Here is a 22850-nt window from a genome sequence, read left to right as displayed (position 1 = left end):
CGGGTATTGAATAGTCGGAAAAGTTGATGCGCTTGCTCCAAAAGTTCATTTCCGTTTTTCTGCTCCGAAAAGTTCGATTGCAAATCAATTTTGCTGGAACTTTTTTTTTTTTTCTTATTTTATATTGAATAAGTGCTTCAATTTCTGTTATATGGTAAGAAGGAGACTAAACACATTTCTGCATAAACCCAGATGCAAAAACGTTTCGCAAATATTATATGTTTTGTGGCACGTTTTTTCTTTCTTTAAATCTGATCTTAGAAAAACTCAGGTCTCGGTATCTTTTTTCTTTGTAAAAAATCATTTGTACTGACCGATCATTTAATTAGATTTATAATTATTTATGAAAGAGAAAATCATTTACGACGATTGTAATTTGATTGTGTAATATTCTGAGCACTGCCGTATGCTCCAGAAATTATCCAGCTAGAAAGTTCTATCCGAAAATAAGGTATTCAACAAAAAAAAGGTATGCTGGTATATGTTATGATTGAAGAAATGGCAATTCTACTGTTGGGACTGTATTTTCTTGCTTAGTGAAAGCAAGTTTTCATATTATATGCTTTTGAAGTTGGGAGGTCCAGGACCTTAATAGATGTCTATTAAATAGCTTACAAGAGTAATGTATTGAAGATGCAGGAACTGTGTAACAAAGTGTGTAACTAAAATTTGAAAAGTTCCAAGTCAGAAATTATAGAGGATCCCTGACCTCAGACCTACAGTACAGACATTTGGTTCTTTAACACTCAAGTTGGAATTTTAAATCAGTGAAACATTGTCAGTCAGGTTTTTTCTGGGTGAAATATGAGTGTTACATCAACCCATCTTGGTATCATTAACACCATTTCACTCTTAAGTGTATAAAGAGAATATGGTGTATATACCGAAGAGACCAAAACCTCACGGGATGAAAATGTCGGTATGTACTAACTTGAATCCCTGGTTGGTACAAGGCTTTGTAAACAACATTTTTATGTTATCATCTCGAGGATGGAAAGTGGGGGGGGGCACTCCTTTTTTCTAACGGTAAAAGATGTCATTTAGATCTAACCATATTTTCTTGAAGAAGAATCCCTGGATAATAAGTGAGCAAAGCTCGCTCTAAAATTTATAGAAATTTGTCTAAAAATTCATTAATGACAATTGAAAAACTTAAGTCCAAGGAAAACACTATATTGCGAATCATTGAAGCTTCAGAAATTCTTAAATGCTGGCTAGTCAAAATGTTTAAAGAAGTGTATCATATGTTATTGATTCAGAATTACTCCGATATTTTCAAAAATTTACTTCCAGTTAGAAGGATCTAGATAAAGATAAAAACCCTGCTGTCTATGCTGAACAAAAACTTTTCTTCCAATAATTTAACAAATATTTTGAATGTCTTTTGCTGTCTCCCACTTGTTACTGATAAATGAATCCTAGACAAACTTGGCAAAATCATATAAAATATAATATACGAAATTTAATTTTTTTAAAAGGGAACCTATTACTTAATGCTTGGGACTTTGCAAGTACTTAAGGCTATTGTCTTCCTCATATTTCTGGTTGGAAATATCACTCAAATGGCATGGGCCTGCTTGAAAGTATATCTTAGAATTTTTGTGGTATACAGCATGTGCATGTAAATTAAACATTTGACTTGGTTTGATGTGCTGACTTATATTTTTTGGTTTTTAGGTATGGATGAATGAAGACTTAGAAGAACAAGACAGTCAACTATTCAATCAGTTAGACACTTTGGTAATTTAAAATATTTATAAACAGTAGTCATTGTCAGTGACTTTGTTACCCTTTTATTGCAGCCAAATATCTGCTGTTTCCCCTGGAGACTTTTCCCAAAATGTTGAAAAATATTTTCTCGAAGGGAGGAAAATTCCCAATTGTCAGGCACAATTTTTGAAACCAGGTAAAGAAGCCAGTGAAGTATCCCTCAAGATGCTACTTTTTGGCCCGGTACTTTGTTCACTTCTGGGCAATGTTTTTTTTTTTTTTTTTGCAAGTTGTAACCTAATGAATATAAGAGTACATATTTGTCATTTAGGTATTGGTTTTCAGTTCTGGATAGGCGTATGTCATGTTTCTGTCCCTAGTATCACATTTTCCCAATGTGTTGAAAATATGACAAAAATTCCCCAAAATAAAGGGTTGGGGCTGCTTTAAAAGAAGGTACAAAATCACTGATTGTAAATGTACAGTTGTACATGAACATGCATGTCATTAGATGCTCAACCCATTTGTCATTAAGGGCTGTTCACAATTTTTAATCTAATCTTTTATAACTAATTGCAGACTGCTGACCAATCATCATTGATAATACAAATTATGACTCCAACAATGTAAGCTGTTTGAATTCCGTTCCTCCATATCCCAACCTCTTACTTCCAAGGAAACCCCTCGTTCTGATGTTCTTTGAAATCGGCAGAACTATAGTAAAATATTTACCATTTGAAACACTTTATACAGTTTTTTTTATACCCTAACACAGGAGAAGGTGACTAAACTGAAGAAAAACAAATTACCTAGCTGATGAGAATATCCAGCAGCCCTGGAAACCTTTGTAGAAGCAGTTTAAATGAATTTCACATTTAGTTTTCAGCATTTTGAATGAGTACATCTGGTTGATAAAATTATGATTTTAATTTGCGAAACGAAATTTAAAATTGCAATGTAACTAACCAATTGCTATTTCTAACAAGTTCGTTTTGTCGAAAAATATATTGTATTCTATAAAATTAATGACCTAATTCAAAATGGCTGGTCACTTTGATAACTGTCTTCATTACAAATGTTTTCTATGTATTAAAAAAAAAGTTGGATTTTTATCGCCTGATTTCTGGTGGGTTAAACTTCTTTTATGTAAATAAAAGACTTCAAGTACATGTGTTTTAAAACATGTTTAGCTTATTCACACTTGCGGTGGCTTTTTCAGAGTAACTAAAAGCTAGATCACTAACTTATCAGAAACATTTTGTAATAAAAGTGAACTAAACTCAACACATGCATAAAAGCGGAAAAAACTTCTCATTTTTGCAAGGCGGCACACAATTTCAGTCTTCATGCATACTTCACACTTTTTATAGTGGTTATCTATGTTATATTCAAACAGGGATCAAAATATTTTAAAAAGAGGGTTAGAGGCTCTTATTCATGGTCTGTGTTCATGTTCATGTTGTTCAAATACTGCACGAAAGAGTTTTCTGAAACAACACTTTGGGAGCAAAAAAAAAAAATCAGGATATGTTTTTTGTAAACACTTTAATTTATCATATTACTATACATTGTATATGTCTTGAAAAAAAAATCCATGACAGGCTGGTATCAAAAATTAAGTCTTGACACAAAAAAAATATCCAGGAGGAAAAAATTGATCCTAGCCCCTCCCCATGTTAATCAAATGTTAATTAAATCATTTGATGCAGTATACAATGTTTTTTGTAATATATTTAAAGACAAATTGTAATATTTCTTCAGTCCATTTTGAAATAACCTTAATCATGTGGTGCACACTAAATAACCTGTGTAGAAAGTTATTTTCAAGTGCACAACATGCATTAGGGGTTTTTCAAAGAGACCCAAAAAATTAAATTTATTTTAATTTCAAAATTTAATAAGCTAATCAACAAATATAGCTATATTATGTCATGATAACATTTTAAAATTGCATGTATATGTATTAGATGATAAAGGAAAAAATGTCAACCAATCAGGAAAGATGTTACATCCAAAATTGAATTATTTATATAACCAAATGTGATTTTAAAGTTCAATAAACATAATAGTTACGAGTTCCTGGCTAATTTCTGTTAAATCATGGGATTTCTTTTTCAGCATATTCAAGAAGAGCACTCTATATACGGAGCCTGTGTCAATGTGAATTATTTTAATATGCCTATAAGAAGAAAGAGATCTTCTCCAACATTCGACGACCAAAGACCAAAGAAGGCTAGAGTTTCTGCCATTGGGTAAATAGAACATTTGATAATGACAATATATAAAAATACACTAAAACTAAGAATGACAACAACTAATTTGCCTTGTTAAACTAAGATAGAAATATTTTTTTAAATAAAATCATGAGCTCAATTAAAAAAAGACAGTTTTGGTTTTTTAGCTCACCTGGCCAAAGTCTTCTTTAAGTCAAAATTGTGGGATAACTCCTTGTTAGAGTTATTGCCTTTGAAAGGAAAAAAAATAACCAGGTGAGGGATGCAGGCTCCTGGGAGCCTCTTATTATACTTTATATTAAAGTAATGATTATTTTCCAATTTGAGCGCTAATTTCACAAATTCAAGATTTTGCATTTTTTTACAAATGTGTATCCCAACCTGAATTTTTTTGGAAGTATGGCAATTTTACTATAATGTTACATACATGTAATTAATGAATACTTCAGAAAAGTTATTGTATAAAATACCTTATCATTCCTTTTATACAATGTTTAAAGTTTCCGCTCATCTTACAATATAGAATTCTTCTGTACTTATAACTTCTCAAATTTGACTGATTGGAAAGAGTTTCAATAGTAATAAAAAAAATAGTTATTTTTTTATGGAAAAAAGATTTCGAGTTTCAATTAATTTTCTTGGGGGAAGATAAATTAAGTACCAGTCCACATAAAATTCAGACACTGACAATGGTAAAGTGATTCATGCTGTAGAAAAACCCACCAAACAAACAATGCTTTTTCAGTCTACATATGCTATATTTTCACATAACAATAATTATTTCTGTATTCAGATCTGCACTTTTGAGAAAATCGTACATTTATCTTGCACTAAAATCACCAAATCAAACATTATCAAGAACGATAACTCTTGCAAAGTGCTAATTTCATGTACAATGTATATAATTTTTATCTCAAAAGCACAACAACCAAATGAAAAACTAAGACTTGTTCTGTGATCAGTAACTGTTTCTGAACCAGAAATAACATTGAATTCGGTGGGGTTTTGACTTGCATGAATCACCTCCTGTCTGATTTTTATATAGACTGCTACTTAATTATTGAACAACACCAGTCTTATTTTCTTGTATTGTTTGAAGGAAGCATTAATGGATTTGTTAGATAATTATAAAATTGATAACTTAACATAATCAATGGACATTTCTTTTCAGAAACAGACGAGACCAGAGGATAACTGACGCAGATTCAATGTTTACGTCTAAAAGATGTATTGCTTGGTTCCATGAGTACACAAGTATGTATATTTAGTACCAGTTTGATACATGATACAGATTTTTAGAATATCAAAAATTTATGAGTAAATTTAATTTTTCATCAGGCCAAAAATAATGATAGACTTGTTTCCTGCTACTGGCAAGAAAAAAATAGTACAGGTTGGAAGGACATTATTTTATTTTTCCAAAACATTTTACATTGAGTTAATTGGGACACAATTTAGACTTAAACGGTGCTTGAGGTAAAATGGCTATGAAATGTTTAGGGTAGGTACATAAAACTAGGGTAGCAGGAAACAGACATGTTTTTTTTTGGCCAGATACTCTAGAAATAAGTGAAAGTTATAACCTAACTAAATATTGTTAAGATCAAGAAGATTTACTTCTTCTTTCATTTTCAGATGATAAAATGGACAGTGGTTGCTGCTGACTACTGGGTCAGTGAGGTTGCTAGAATCAGACTGATATCTTCTTGTCCTTATTTGAAATTTTGACATTGTTATTGTGACTGGAATCAGACGGATATTTTGATGTCCATATTTTAAATTTTGATATTGTCATTGTCAGTGAAGGATGCCTGTCTAAAGTCTGTAAGGTTTAATATACATGTTAAAATTGAAAAAAATCATTTTAATTTAGATGAAGATGAAGATACACTTGGACCAGAAGGAATGGAAAAATTTTGTGAAGACATTGGTGTAGAACCAGAAAATGTAAGTACTTGTATCATGTGTATTAGTTTTTACATTTACACACATCTGTGTAAATAAATTTTCATAAATTTTCTTATGTTTAAGGTGGTAGACCTAGGGTAAGGGACATAACTCATGAAATCAGTGATATGTTTGTATTATATTCAATTTCACCAAAGCATATCAAGCTTTCATTTGAAACAGAATGAAATCCATCCAAGTATCTTTGATGCTTACATGAGATTGAACCCAGTGCAGGTCCAGGTGTTAAAAGAATAGGCCTGCAGCAGCGCTAAGCTTGTCGTAAAAGGCGACTTAATAGTCCTCAGAAACCTAGCCGGGGGCTAGGCGCTCTGCCCCGAAGCAACTGGAATGTGTGTCCCAGGTGGTGGAATGGGGTACCCCTGGCGTGTTACATGCTGGGGTTGTCAGGCTATAATACAGAAAACCTGACTGCAAACCATAGTGGTGCACCGTGTTGGGAAAGATGTCACATTCTTCGCACGTTAAAGAACCCTGCTGTGGTATTGGATGGGAGTAGGAACCTTTGCACTCTGCCACAGGAGGCTAAATTGCCCGACCTTACCCATCCCTCCATTTTTCTAGTGGCAATCAAAATTTGTCAACCCTATTATCCTTGTGTCCCATTTTATTTTTCATTTTATCATCCATTTCATGTTCATCGTCTGAATATAGCTGAAATATTGCTGCTCAGACGTTAAACCCCAACGATCAATCAATCAATCATGAGATTGATGTAAAATGCTGAATGCAAACATTCAAAAGATTTTAAGAGTTGTGTCCCTTACCCTAGGTCTACCTCCTTAAATTGATTTGTTTTACAGTGAAACCTGTCTAAACTGAACCCTGAATAGACCAATAACCTGTGTTTATCCGACATCTTAAGTCCATTCATATTACATGAGATTGATGTAAAATGCTGAATATAAACATTCCAATGATTTTTAAGTGTTGTGTCCTTTACCCTAGGTCTACCTCCTTATATTGATTTGTTTTACAGTGAAACCTGTCTAAACCAAACCCTGAATAGACCAATAACCTGTGTTTATCCGACATCTTAAGTCCATTCATATTACATGAGATTGATGTAAAATGCTGAATATAAACATTCCAATGATTTTTAAGAGTTATGTCTCTTACCATAGGTCTACCTCCTTAAATTGATTTGTTTTATAGTGAAACGTCTAAACCAAACCCTGAATAGACCAATAACCTGTGTTTATCGGACATCTTTTAAGTCCATTCATATCTATTTCAGTGCTTTTTAAACCTGCATTATCTGAAACAATTCTTAAACCCAACAAATTATTCATTTCAAAAGGTTCTTTGCTTTGACAGGTTTCACTGTAATGAAGTTTTGAATATTTTGTTTATGATGTTTCATCCACATTGACTATATTGTTTTAAAACTGGTCATGTCCAAAATGTGTGACTGTTAAAAGCTTTAACACTCTGATGACACATTAAAAAAAAAATATTAAATTCTTATAAAATTACATTTTAAGTGGTTTTCTTTCTTATTTCATCTGTATCAAAGTGTCCCTGATGGAAAACACTGTTTCTTTATTTTCATTATATAGAAAAGAGGCAATACACTGCGATCATTAAAAGTAGCCTGGAAATTGTAGGTGTGTCCGATAGAAATAGTTAGAAATGTGTTAACTCATAAAACATTTAAAAAATCAATTATCCAAAGGGATTTATAGCAAGATTTAATGATATGCACACTAAATATCATCATTTTTGTGTGGTTTTTTGTACCAGTATAAAACTGTATACCTGTGTGATTGGTAGTAACAGCAACAGTAATAGAATTTTGTTACAGAGACACATTAACATGATTAAAGTGATACAAAATAAATTGATGAATGGAAATGGCAGACATTAGATATCAATAATAAAGGTAGATAGAATACATGTTCTGTGAAAGCAGTATAATTTTGGGGCAAATCTCAGCAGCTAATTTAGATATCCAAGGTGAAACCCATGGGTAAATCAGATGAAAAACTGAAATGAAAATTTGGTTTGATTATTTACTGTTTTGTGTTTTAGATTGTGATGTTAGTATTGGCATGGAAGTTAGAAGCTAAATCTATGGGATTCTTTACAAAAGCTGAATGGTTGAAAGGAATGACAGAATTACAGTGAGTTATAAATAAGTTTCTGTTGTAATTATTCAGAAAAAATATTTTTGGTTTTGTAAATGGAAGGATAGGTTTTTATACAACCGCAAAAAAAATATTTGGATGTATAACCATATCACCCTATCAACGTGGTTGGTGTCCATTTACTTCAGTTTATTTACAATAACTTGAGTAAAACTTATCTGATCATTTTGAAATTTTAACATATTGTTCCTTTGGATATGACGGAGGACCCTTTAGTTTTAGGAAGTTTTTGTAAATGGAAGGATAGGTTTTATAAATTACCGTCATATTATGTTATTATTCCGTCATTGTTTTTAATATTTTCTTTTCATAGCAATAAGTGAACCAAATGTCTTGAAATTTTGAAGTATTGTTACTTGCAGCTAGGTTTACACAAAAATAGGGTCAAATAATAATATTGTCTCCTCAATTGCCCAAAGCAAACAAAATTCAACTGGCTGTGGTCATATGTTGCACTTGGCATAATTTTTTATTAGTATCATTCCTTCAAAGTACCTGTACATGTTCTATGTACATCTTTCTCACAAAAAAGAATATTTAATTGAAAAAATAGTTTACAGGTTTAATAGAACTTGTCTGGTATAGTTTTTGTCATTTTTCTCTATATTCTTTTTGAGTAATGTTACTATTAAAAATACGTGAGAACTTGCATATTGTGTGCATTACTATAGCATAGCTGTTTAGTTTTACAATTTGGGTGATCTAACTCTCTGTTCTTTTTCTACATGTGTAACAGCATTCTACTCGTCTTCATTGTAGATGCGATTCTGTAAGGAAGTTACAAATGAGATTAGACTACCTCAGAACATTATTAGATGAACCAGCTACATTCAAAAATATTTATAGATTTGCATTTGATTTTGCACGTGTGAGTATATATTGCAACATACATTGTAAAAGTTTAAGGTGTGATCATTGAAAGGAGGGTTAAAATTCAGAGACAGAAATTAAAATTTACTTGCAGTAGCATCTTGTGCCCGTACATTTTAAAAAATGGTAGCCCAGATCAAAAGTAAGGGACCTAGGTATCTTGTGTGAGGCTGACCCACCCCAAGAAAATTTTGAATTTTTGAAAGCAAATCCTGCATTCTGAGAGTACATGGAGACCTTTTCAGAAGCTAAAAATACAGCATTTTTTTACTTTCTAAATTTTCTTTTTTCCAACGCAGTCAGTATAGTTTCACTTTTTACCATTTGACCTTAAGGACGCCCTTCTATGGAAACGCAATTCACCTGATAACAATTCTGTTTCCCAATTGGCCAAATACTGTTAACTTAGTGGCGTTCGAAAAAACTGTAATTTTGTAATGATCTATGCAAGGGTCTGGAAATTTTGACAGCCCATGCCGGACATTTTATCAAATTTCAGCTGACGTTTTTGTCAGACTTTTACATGTTCAGATCGAAAATAAACTTAAAAAAAACATTTTTTTGTTGTTATTTTAAGATAAATATTGGAAAGTGTTATTTCATCACATACTCTGTCTTTTACAAAATATCATCTCAAGTGAACGAGTTTGGTTTCGACTACACATGGAAAATGTAAACAAAACATCGTATCTCTTTTCATCACTTAGGCAAACAGCCGAAAACTTCTGAGTGATGAAAAAAACTTTGATTATTTATAAAACAAAATCGCGAACACATTTTTTATATTGATTTAAATGGTTTGTTAACTTCTGTGTTAAAACGATTCAATCGACGAATTATTAATAATAAACTACATGTACGACTGATTTGCAGTTTCAGTTCCATGTGCTTTCATTACCTTTGAAAGATCAGTGGGAAAATGGTGGACTTGTCAGTCTTTTTTCTTAATTTATAAATGTGTGAAGATTCTCCGAGTTTCTTCAATTAATTCGTATAGGCAATGGGGCTGCACGTGTACTGTTCATTCAATTATGCAATCAGCTAGTCAGTTACAGGTAAATCACAGTCACAAGTGACTGCACATTGGCTAAAATTGACACACACCTGTCAATTTATTTCCAATAAACAATTAGGAGACTGGTAGACAGGATGTTCATACACTAAGAAAACAACGCAGACAGTAATTTATAAGGGTTGACAATTTTTTTATGTCCGATATTGGAAAATTGTCATCGGACATTTGCAAAATTTGTTGGTCAATGACCAGCATTTTGGACCATTTCCGGATCCATGGACCTGCCATATGTGTTATTTTCATGACAGAAATGTAGAAACTTCGAAGTAAAAGGAACAAAATTTTACTGTGTCAGCTATCTTTTTTTAAAGATAATACTTGTTTTGAAATCCTGCTGTCTTTTGATATCATTTGCTATTAAACCTTAGAAAATCAGGGATATCTGTATAAAAAGTGTGATTTAGTAAATAGTTCATGTAACTTCGGGTCAAATTGCAATATATTAACCAGTTGGTCTGACCAAAAAATGCAATGGACCTCAACTATGTCTTGGTCCATATTTTTTGGGGTGACCAACTGGTCCATAAATTGCCAGATGTCCCTCAGCATCATTAAAAATTTGCAAAATGTTATTGTAATCTGGTAATACTGTTCATTGAGCTGATAATGATAACATCAGGGCAGTAACAATGATGAAAAATATATTGAAATCTCTGGTAATAAAAGTACTTGTAATTTAATTTTCAGGATAAAGACCAACGAAGTATGGATATAGAAACAGCCAAAGCTATGCTAGCTTTAGTCCTGGGTAAACACTGGCCCCTGTATGGCTCATTCCATCAGTTCTTAGAGGTAAGCTTTAGTCCTGGGTAAACACTGGCCCCTGTATGGCTCATTCCATCAGTTCTTAGAGGTAAGCTTTAGTCCTGGGTAAACATTGGCCCCTGTATGGCTCATTCCATCAGTTCTTAGAGGTAAGCTTTAGTCCTGGGTAAACACCGGCCCCTGTATGGCTCATTCCATCAGTTCTTAGAGGTAAGCTTTAGTCCTGGGTAAACACTGACCATTGTATGGCTCATTCCATCAGTTCTTAGAGGTAAGCTTTAGTCCTGGGTAAACACTGACCATTGTATGGCTCATTCCATCAGTTCTTAGAGGTAAGCTTTAGTCCTGGGTAAACACTGGCCCCTGTATGGCTCATTCCATCAGTTCTTAGAGGTGAGCTTTAGTCCTGGGTAAACACTGGCCCCTGTATGGCTCATTCCATCAGTTCTTAGAGGTAAGCTTTAGTCCTGGGTAAACACTGGCCCCTGTATGGCTCATTCCATCAGTTCTTAGAGGTAAGCTTTAGTCCTGGGTAAACACTGGCCCCTGTATGGCTCATTCCATCAGTTCTTAGAGGTAAGCTTTAGTCCTGGGTAAACATTGGCCCCTGTATGGCTCATTCCATCAGTTCTTAGAGGTAAGCTTTAGTCCTGGGTAAACACTGACCATTGTATGGCTCATTCCATCAGTTCTTAGAGGTAAGCTTTAGTCCTGGGTAAACACTGGCCCCTGTATGGCTCATTCCATCAGTTCTTAGAGGTAAGCTTTAGTCCTGGGTAAACACTGGCCCCTGTATGGCTCATTCCATCAGTTCTTAGAGGTAAGCTTTAGTCCTGGGTAAACACTGGCCCCTGTATGGCTCATTCCATCAGTTCTTAGAGGTAACCTTTAGTCCTGGGTAAACACTGGCCCCTGTATGGCTCATTCCATCAGTTCTTAGAGGTAAGCTTTAGTCCTGGGTAAACACTGGCCCCTGTATGGCTCATTCCATCAGTTCTTAGAGGTAAGCTTTAGTCCTGGGTAAACAAATGGCCCCTGTATGGCTCATTCCATCAGTTCTTAGAGGTAAGCTTTAGTCTTGGGTAAACAAATGGCCCCTGTATGGCTCATTCCATCAGTTCTTAGAGGTAAGCTTTAGTCCTGGGTAAACACTGACCATTGTATGGCTCATTCCATCAGTTCTTAGAGGTAAGCTTTAGTCCTGGGTAAACAAATGGCCCCTGTATGGCTCATTCCATCAGTTCTTAGAGGTAAGCTTTATACCTGGGTGAACAAATGGCCCCTGTATGGCTCATTCCATCAGTTCTTAAAGGTAAGCTTTAGTCCTGGGTAAACAAATGGCCCCTGTATGGCTCATTCCATCAGTTTTTAGAGGTAAGCTTTAGTGCTGGGTAAACACTGACCATTGTATATCTCATTCCATCAGTTCTTAGAGGTAAGCTTTAGTGTTTGGTAAACACTGGCCCCTGTATGGCTCATTCCATCAGTTCTTAGAGGTAAGCTTTAGTTCTGGGTAAACACTGACCATTGTATAGCTCATTTTATCAGATCTTAGCTGTAACACTTTAATAGATAAATCAACGATCATCCATAAATTATTGTTATACAACGTCAATGGGTCTGTTTAACAGCTAGACTTTTCTGTACTAGATTTTTCAGCATCTGTTGGAGGGAACGCCATTGTTGGAAGTTGTAATCGTCAATCTGAAACATTTTTTTGTTTTTGTTTATATTTCATATGTTGCTGTTCTTTAGCAATTATCTGTTAGTTGGACAATTCATAATATTGTTATCAAGAACAACACTGTTTAAATTTTGATGGAAAAAGTTAGTCAGCAGTCAATGATATTGTTTGCCTTAATTTACTTCAGAAATAAGGCTGTTCCTTTTTATGAAAGTTTCCTAATTTGTCAATAAATGGCTCCTATATAACCTTCAAAACGACGAAGTATTTCCTATTTGGTAGTGGAAGTGTAGGATATGGTGTTTCTGTTCAAAATTACACTGATTAATTGTTTAGGATCTGACAACCTCTATAAAATTTGACATTTTAACTACAAACTCAAGGTACTGTATGGATATTCCAAAAGTCCCAATTAGATAAGAAAAGAAAACATTTTGGGAGTTTTGAAAAGGGCCAACAATATAACTAACAGAAGAAAATAAAGGTTAGTGTGATAACCCCAGAATACTTTGTAATAGCCTTTTTTTCTTGGTCTGGCCACATTTCAAATAATGTTCATTTCCCTTTACACGACCCTAGCTCTAAGTTTGGGTAGGTTTGTAGGGAAAAATTTTTTTCCGAAGTCATGATTCTGTAAAAACCACGATCAAAGAAGTGAAAAGTGTTGCTTTGAAAATTCAACAACAAAAATTCTTGTCGGAGAATATGGTTATTAAGTTATTTGGGTAGGGCAAATTTATGGGTAGGTAGAGTAAGGGGAAACAAACTGTTTTAATTTTGGCCATGACATAGTTTTATTGGTGTGGCTTATACATGTTTGGCCTTGTCTACAGATTGTGTATTTTCACAGTTTTCAATGTTGTTTTTTTTTTTTTCAGCAATCCAAATATAAAGTAATCAACAAAGACCAGTGGTGTAATATATTAGAGTTCAGCCGTCTAGTTAATATAGATCTATCAAATTACGATGAAGATGGAGCTTGTAAGTAGAAGTCTCATTCTGATAAAAAAAATATTTTTGCTTGTTTTCAAAGTTATTGAAAACGATGTAAGCTGTACAAATTTCAGTTCATATTCAGTATTAGCAGCAAGGGATCTTTGAAATAAAAGGCCTTTGGCTCACAAAAAATAACAGGGTGTGCACTTGAGTGTGTGTGGCTTTTCCATCAGTTCCATTACTAAAGATCAGCAATAAAATTAAAAACCTTAGTTTCAGTAATTTATCCTTTTCCAAGCCACACAGCAGATTCATGAGATTGCATGAGAAATTTTCTACTGTAATCTGTACACTATAACAAGAATGGATATGGTGAATATATCAAAAAGACAACAATCCCACCGGCATGAGAGAAATGTAAGCTGTACAGTGGAACTAGTGTAAACCAGACATTTTCTGAAGTCATTTCATCTTAGTTTCAATACATGTTTTAACCTTTGTAAACTGAATATTTACCATCCCTCTGTCTCAGAGGGGTTCAGTTTAGACAGGTTTCACTGTATGATTTATTTGACCTCTCAGTTTAGTTTCTCTTTTGGGTTCTAAACTAATTCTTCATTAAATTTTATTATTGTAGGGCCAGTATTGTTAGATGAATTTGTTGAATGGATGAAAGAACATAGAATGGTCAGCTGATCACAATGGTCAAGAAAGTAATGGAAATTTCATCAAGTCATATGACAGTCACATGATAGTCACATGACAGTCATGTGGTCTAGTGGAATGTGACATTAGATAATTGAAGACATAGCTACTTCCCAGATGCCATATGTATTGGGTAGAATTACACCATTTTGAATTATTGTAGTACATTTATATATGTTATTTAATACAAGTATCTTCCATGTATGCAAAATACAACTATTGTACAGAGAGCATTTTTAAAAAGGACAATATACTCAGAATAAAGAGGGGTAATTTAAGATTGGTATTGTTGTTTTTGGTACTCTTATGTTAATGATTATTTTTTATTCATATTAATGAAAATAGTATGAACAAGGTAGAATTATAGTTCTGTAGCAATGTCAATGAAAATAAAAAAAAAAATATTTCAAGGTGTTAAAAGTAAGGCTGCAGAATAATTTGTATGAGGTAACAATACATAGAATCATTATAAAACTGAATTCAAAAGTTAATAGATTTAGCCTTCATTTTATCCCCCTTTTTTTCAAAGTTTCAAAGGAAGATAAATCAAGCCATCTTCAAATTTTCTGAGTTTGGTTCAGTCTTATCGAAAAGTAAGCAGTTCATGGAAACTAATGGTACTTGATTCTGTATTTTCTCTTTTTTTTATTAGTTTCTACCATGGAAAACTGTTGACCAACTACATCTTAGGATCAGATGAAAAACTAGTTAAAAAAGTATCAATTTTTTATGTGTAAATTTTTTTTTTCAAATAGGCAATGCTAGTTTGTCATGTTTCATATTGGGTTTCTGTGTCTTTTGTTTGGATAATTTTGTTGTTTACATTTCCCCCACATTTACCATTCAACAAAATGTTGTTAGTATCATGTGTGAACCATTGGCATTTTTCCTTCATATTATATTGAATGTATAATTAAATGCATTGGTATATGTGTTACGTGCTTAATACTAATAACATTTTGTTCTCATATTATTCTATTTTGAATTACATGATTTTGAAATTAAGATGTAATTGTGTTATTCTTATTGTCAGTAGTGTCAAAATTGACATTATTCTGTTTATTTGTGATGTCATTGTTAATCGTCAAAGCTGACATTATTCTGTGATGTCATAGTAAGTTGTCATTGACAGATTATGATATTCTGTTGTCAATGGCAATAACTGATGGTCATAGTCTGTTGTCATTGTCAATTACTGATAGCCATGGTCTGTTGTCATTGTCAATTACTGATAGCCATGGTCTGTTGTCAGTGGCAATAACTGATAGCCATGGTCTGTAGTCATTGTCAATTACTGATAGCCATGGTCTGTTGTCATTGGCTATTACTGATAGTCATAGTCTGTTGTCATTGACAACTACTGATGGTCATAGTCTGTTCTCTCCTTCTATAATTGATGGTCATTGCCTGTTGTCAATGACAATTACTGATGTTTTTTCAGTATCAGAAAATGTTGTTAAAAATTTTGCAAAGGAAAGAATAGAAAGATATTTAAGTTGCCTATTATAATAGATTATTTTCTGATTTTATTTTTTTGAGATTTTTTGTTCTGTTCTGTTCTTGAATTTGATTTGGTGATCACTATTTTGTGATTTTGTAAGATACAATGCTATTCAGTATAGAAATAACAGCTAGTTATATACTCGGAGATACTGTTGGTGGTTTTTATAGGTAGTTAAGTGTAAGTTCTTGTAAAAATCAGGCAAATGGGAAAAATCAGAAACTTGCATGTCAAATCCCCACCGATCTGACAACATAATTTCTTTCAATGATGCTTTCTATAGTCCAATTGACCATCAATGGATTTGTTGAGAATTTTTTCAATAGTGTAAGAAAAATGAGGATTTTGACAGAGTTATCTGCCCTTGAAATGTTCATTTTCAGTGCATTTTAATGAAATTATAACTTAATTTACCATAGTGATATGGAAAATCATGACAACTTTCCTTGATTCTATTGGTGCAAATAATTAAATTAAAAATGGTGTTTTTTTTTGTACCATGTTTCATCCACTACCTGATTCTTACAAAGACTGACACTTAACTGAACAATTAACAGATAGATTTAAAACATCTATAACTTCATAGATATTTAAATCTAATTTCATTTAACTTCGATTTAAAGTGTACATCTTGTTAAAAATCTTAAGGAAATTCATTATGTGATCATTGTTTAATCAATGATCATTTAATCAATGGAAGACTTTTATAATTCTATTTGTTCCCTGAAGTTAACTATAATACTGGCTGTAGTAATAAAAAAACAGTGATATAAATCAAAATGAGCAGAGTTGTTCTGTTTTGGTCATGTGACCATTTATGAACTTCGACCTTAATTTTATATATTTGACAATTAGCAGTCATCTTGTTAACTTTAGACCATATTTCGAGGTAAATATCTAAGCTGTGTTCACATTCATCTATACAAACTTTCACATTGAAAATTTACTTCTTTGTGAGGACATTCATGTGATATAAGTACCTGATCCTAATTATCTAAATCACCCACTTAATGAGATAGACCTTGGATAAGGGACACAACTCTAACAGATCACTGGAATGTTTGTTTTCAGCATTTTACATCAGTCTCATGAAGCACCAAATTAACTTGGACTGATTTCATTCTGTTTCAAATGAAAGCTTGAAAGGCTTTGGTGAAATTGAATATGATACAGATATATCACTGATTTCAAGAGTTATGTCCCTTACCCTAGGTCTATCTCCTTAAGTTTTCTTTGACATAATTGTTTGATTGCACCTGTTTAGTTTCACGTACACACAAATTTAGTAGTGGACTAAGAGAAAATAATATGAGATTTGATTGTTATATAATATATTAATTCAATGTATTGGACACTCATTTTGGCTTGTTCATCTACATATACAAATTTTCATGTTTTAAATTAGCTGCTGTGTGAGGCCATTAACATGATTTAAATACCTTGTCCTATGCTTAATTTTGTTTAATTGGGAATTCAAGATGAAGATAGCATGAAGCTTGTAAATACTAAATGAAAATACCTCAGACTTTGGCCAAAATTCTCTCATAGTGAAAAATTCAGAGAGCAAGAGAGCCTTGATTGTAAATTGTATTACAGTGAAGCCTAACTGAACCAAACCTTTAATTAAACAAATATTTCAGTTCAAAAGAGGTTCTGTTTGGCCAGGTCTCACTGTCTATGATTTAGGTATCTGGTAAAAAAAATTGTGTTACCAGTATGGCAGAAATGACATATTGGGCAATTTAGATTTAAGGCTTTTGGGTCATTTAGAATTTTAGACACTTAGGCCAATTAGATTGATAGTCTTTTGAGCCATTTAGATTTATAGTTTATTGGGCCATTAAGAATGTTAGTCATTTGGACCATTTAGAATTTTTAGTCTAATGGGTCATTAAAAGTAGATTTTAAAGTTAATTGGGCCATTTAGATTTTGAGTCTGTGAAGCTGTCTATCCATTGTAAATCTGGTCCAGGATTCTTGTTGTTGTTTAAGCTTTAATTATGTCTACCCAATTTGTCTTGTCTGTCTGTCTGTCTGTCCATCAGACTTCTGCAAACACAACTTCTTCGAAACTATTGCACCAAAATTTCATTACCGTTGTATTATAAGGAATTATTGAACCACTGAATTTTGTGGGAGTTGAACTGCTTTGAAATCTGGAATGTGGGAAGACATTTTTGTAGGCAAATACAAACTTTAATTGTATGTAAATCATACTTATATATACATTTTTAAAATACAATCTGTTTTACAACTCTGAAAGGTATGGCTACAAATCTTGCTTACAACACTTACATTTTTACCCTGACTTTACCATAAAAAATAACTAAATTTTCAAATTTTTTTTAAATGCTTTGATTTTTGACCCACAGAGAACAAAGTGAATTAATGGGATGAACAAGCTTGGTCTGGTCTGGTCTGGTTTGGTCTTATAATGATGACTCAATCTAATTGAATTAGAGCCTATAAATTTTCCATTCAGTCATTTGAATAGAAAATAGAATAGAGTGTTGTTAGATCCTACATGCAGTGAGTGAATGGAACAATTATACTCGGCATCAAATGCATAACATATTGTTCAAATTTAAAATAAAAATTGGTCTACAGTTTTATTGTTATGTACTGATATTTAAAATGTGCTAAATAACTGCTCATTCATATCACGATACGGCTTCTCCGTAAAGTTTGAATTGTTCAAATCCAATGAGATTTTAAAGCCAGATCACATTGTTTATATTGTCAAAGTGGCCGTGGTTTTATTACCAAGATAATTTTCAGTTGTTGGTAGTTATTCAAAAAAACTAAGATTTACCGCCTTATTCTGTTAAAAAAATTCTTCTGAAGGTTATCATTCCTATCAAATAATTGTTTATTTTCAAATTCGTGAGAAAATTAATTTTTGTCAAAACTGTATAAAAAAAAACAATTATCAGTACTTTGTCAACAATTGGTACTTAGCAACAAAAATGACAGAATTACAATAGAATTTCTCGTAAGGAATTATAAAATTAATTTTGGTTGTGCATATCAGTAGTAAATATGGTACTGATGTTTGGTTTTTATAAACTGGGAAACACATAAATAAAAAGAAAGACATATCTGCCTTGATAAAAGATCAGCTGAAGAAAATTATGATTAAATAATGAATGGGCGTGAACTGACGTTGAGTATAATAGGTCTTATTTTAATTTGATTGGTTGAAGGCTCAATTGTGTTTATTTATATGTCCATTTATCTACGGGTATTGTTAACCCTATTTGTACTAACATTTATTGTAATGAGTTTAATTTGTAAGTGCTTATTCCTCATATGTGAAGTACTGTGAAAGTACTATTGTTCTTGGGGTACCAATTTTCGTGATTTTCATGGACTGGGTAAACCACAAAATTTGGTTTATAATGAAAAGGAAATTTCCCATTAGTTTGTATGGTAGAGTTGTCAAATCCACGAATTCAAGATCAATTAACTGATAAGTTTTCCCTAAAACACGAAAATTGGTACCCACAAATAAAAGTAATTTAACCGTAGTTGTTTTCCTATATAAATTTTTTCAGCTTGTTAGAAATAATGACATCTGTTTGTAATCTTCTGTGCAGTTTTGTTGATAACTGAAATGTAACCAAAGTGGGTTTTTCCATTGATTTTAGAAGTAAGACAAAATTAATCTGGTGTTGAGGAATAGTGGAACCTGTAAATCCGAAAATCATGTGTGGCTTCAAATATATATCCAAAGTACAATTCTAATTCTATGAAAAGCATAGGTTTTAAACAGGAAACCTTTCTTTTCAATTTTTTTTTTCATCATGTTTTTTTCTTTGTGTGGTGGGTGGGGGTGTTATAAACACATACATGTATGTACATGTAAATGCATTTCATTGTTACTAAGATAAAATGAGTTCATATTCATACATGTATTTTTCATGGTTTGTACATGTATACAGTGTAGCCTCACCTGTTTAACACCTGTAAATTCTGTACTTCTCAATGTTGTTTAATTTGACATGTCTACAAGAAGGTGTTCCAAGGATTAGACTCCTTTGTTCCTATCATTTGGAAGTTTTTTAATTTTATGCATTATTCAGAAATTTATCATGATAGCCTGGAACCTCATTTTTTACAAAATTTCTGGACCCACACTTGTGTCAGGTGTTTATGTTTTCCTCTACAAGTTTATCCATAGTGGCTATGAATTTGTACTGCAGATTACAGTCTATGGCTTGCAGGGATGATTTGTTTTTGCGTTTTAGTGTAATTCCGCTATTTCAAATCCAGATTTTACCATTACAATTCTTTTTTTACTGTATATTTACTTCTGATTTTGGCAATATCCACTTTGTTTGTAGACCATGTAAAATCATCTCTGTGATTGTGGTCTCTCAATAATATTTCTGTGAAAATTCAGCCGAAAATAAATTGTCAGGAAATAACATAAACTATTAAAATTGTTTCAATCATTGTAAAACCTTATATGCATTTGTGTTTGGATTACATATGTGTTTAGATAACCCAAATGTTCAGATAACACAAGTGTTTGAATTGTACATGTGTATGGATTACACAGGAGTTGGGATTATGCATATGTATGGATTACAAAGGAGTTAGGATTACACATATGTATGGATTACACAGGAGTTTGGATTACACAGATTCCATTGTATAAGACATATTTTAGTTTATATTTGTGTATTATTTAGTGCTGTATAATGGTTAGAGTTTGGGTATAACCTTAGTGCATGGATGTTGTAAGGTGTATGTTGGCTGCTTCAAATCATTTACTTCTGATAGGTAACTGCTCTTTGTAATTTAACCTCTCAACATTCTACAATTAACAACTTACTCAGTGTGTCGATCTAGTACAAAAACAGGGTCTTATCGATAGGTCAATAGTTCTCATTACGAACGGCATTGAATACCTGAGATGGGATGTTATTCTACAATCAGTCAATGAATCAATCAGTCTTCAATTTTGTATGATCTGGTACTCTAAGGATTTACGTCATAAATTAAGGGTTTAGGTCACAATGTCAAATTTTTATCAAGCATATGCATCACCATGCTCTGCAGTGTTCTTATTTAATGAAGCATTTCAAGTCAAATGCTTTATTATCAATATTTTTGGCTCATCTTTTAGATAAATTGATGCTCACTTTTAAGTTATCATTTAATGAAACTTGATTTTACTTCTGATGACTTGAGTTACACCCATTATTGCTCGGATAAATGTATAACTAGAGAAAAAGTTATGAATTTAAATGACCATGCATTATTGCTTCTTGCGCTCAAGTTACATTTTATTGAATAGCTTATGAGCAGTGCCTATTTGTTGTAATAAGGCCTTCTACAATGCATTATTTTTTGGTTCTCAGGCCCTATCTTAGATTTTTTTAACAAACAAAGTGAAAAGTACTCTTGTCACTTTTCCGGCAATGAAAAGTAAAATGATGCCACCATTTTTCTTTGCATTTTGTCAGTAGAAGTGGTCTGAAAAACAAGAATTTACCTATGAATGGCCTTAGATATTTTTGTGCTACCAGTAATTGACTGTAAATGAAATTGGATTGAAACCAGTTACAAATTTACCAGTGTTATTTTGGTTGTGATTTCCATGCCTCAGCAACAAATTTAGGAGTAGTCTGTGTATCTGTCTGTTCTTTCATCCTTTCTCTATTTGTCAGTGAAGCCCCTCTCACCATAACATCATACTATGGTTTATCATTCTATGATTCAGGTCTTTCTATGATAGAATGATTTTAATGAAGAATTTCTACCATAAGTGGCAAACACCGCCTTAATATAGGCATCATGTTAGTATATCTTTATGACTTCTTCATTTAATGTGAATTTTCTTTCTTATTTAAAAAAAAAAGGGGGCAGTTCTGCCATTCTTTAGCTTGTCTCCTTAGTTAACTGTGGTTGATTTCACATACAGTTGTAATTTTTAAATTGATAATCAGTTATTATATCACAATGTTTCTAACTTATGATTTACTATCCTTACTGTTTGTGAAATCAACCACTGGTAACCCCTGAAACAATGTAGCACTTAAAACAAAATTCTTCAATTGATTTAAACTTGTTACATAGGTAACATTTTAAAATTGTGTTAAAGAGATACAGTGACACTTTTATGATTGACATTGTAAGGTTTGCATGTAAAATATTTTGTAGAGTTTGAAAATCCTGTCAAAATGTATTCCCAGGGTGTTATTGGTGTGCCAATGGTTTAACTTTATCTACTCCTCTACCATACCCAAGATGAGTAGAAAAAGCAATTTCCACCTTGGCTGTACTGTAGTCATTTTATTTGATTACATGTCCATATAAAAGTCAGGCAGGTGGTGATTCACCAGAGTTTTTTGTTAACTTTTTTATTGTGTAAATGCTATTCAGTGGACTCATAAAAATAACAGTATGGATACAGTGTGCCCAAAAGGAAATGTGATTTTTTTTAAGTGCATTGAGTCAATTATTTAAAGATTAGGCCTTTTCTGTTCAGCACATTAAAGTGTGTAGGGCTATTTTTGAGGTGCACTGAGTGATTTTCTGCAATGGAAATGTCTGCAATGATTTCTGATGCATCACTGCTAGTATATGTCCTGCCTGAATCTCATATGGGGTTTTATTTAGTACTGTCTATAATTATTTTCTTTGAACAATAGTGTATTCAAAAGGTTCATTGGTGCATTTTATGAGACATGTTTATATTGTATGAAGTATGTGTGAACACTGTGTATTTGCTATGTTTTAATGGTTCTATGATGTTAAAGAATATTTAGGTGCTGTTAAAACTGACAGAAAATAAAGTATGGAAACCCTTTTGTTTTTGTTTTTATGCCTCAACGACAAACAGTCAAGGGGCATATTAATTTACCTCTGCCCGTCTGTTCGTTCGTCCGTGCGGATTACACATAATCATGCTTTGTTTGTTTGTTATTTGTTTTTTTCTTGTTTTTTCGTCTTGTTTTTTTGGGGGGGGAGGGGGATGTTTAACCAAACCCTTTTCAAAATATCTGAATCAGCCCCTGCATATTGTGCCATATCACACTTCAGATATTCAGTTTTCCCGTCTGTGTATCCGTATGTCAATGTATTTTATGAGCCCAAAGACTCTTGAAATGTATAAAGGATTATTACGCAACTTTATTTGAATTTTAAGGCGTAAAAGAATCTTTGTCGGATACCTTCAAGGGATGATACTAATAATCAAATTGTGAATTTATTACTACAGTATTTTTTTCATGAGATGGCATTAACA

General features: G+C 32.7%; 1 protein-coding gene across 2 annotated transcripts; it reads left to right on the top strand.

The window, feature by feature from the left end:
* Window positions 1-26: 26 nt before the first annotated feature.
* Window positions 27-22410, top strand: LOC148605752 (DCN1-like protein 5). 2 transcript variants are annotated; one of them, XM_088550116.1, is made up of 10 exons: window positions 27-154; window positions 1678-1740; window positions 3829-3962; window positions 5116-5198; window positions 5818-5891; window positions 7944-8035; window positions 8819-8927; window positions 10692-10796; window positions 13332-13434; window positions 14027-22410. In XM_088550116.1, exons 1-10 carry the CDS (start codon window positions 152-154, stop codon window positions 14083-14085), a joined length of 825 nt encoding a protein of 274 aa, XP_088406242.1. In that variant the 5' UTR covers window positions 27-151; the 3' UTR covers window positions 14086-22410. The 2 variants fall into 2 exon arrangements, with proteins under 2 accessions (XP_088406242.1, XP_088406241.1); XM_088550115.1 differs by lacking the exon at window positions 27-154 and adding an exon at window positions 473-919.
* The last annotated feature ends 440 nt before the right edge of the window (window positions 22411-22850 follow it).

Source organism: Perna viridis, chromosome 10 (genome assembly GCF_037379345.1).
Source record: "Perna viridis isolate PV_CMFRI_1.1 ecotype Kerala chromosome 10, ASM3737934v1, whole genome shotgun sequence".
In the NCBI taxonomy this organism is placed as follows: domain Eukaryota; kingdom Metazoa; phylum Mollusca; class Bivalvia; order Mytilida; family Mytilidae; genus Perna; species Perna viridis.
This window is presented reverse-complemented; position numbering and strand designations above follow the sequence as displayed.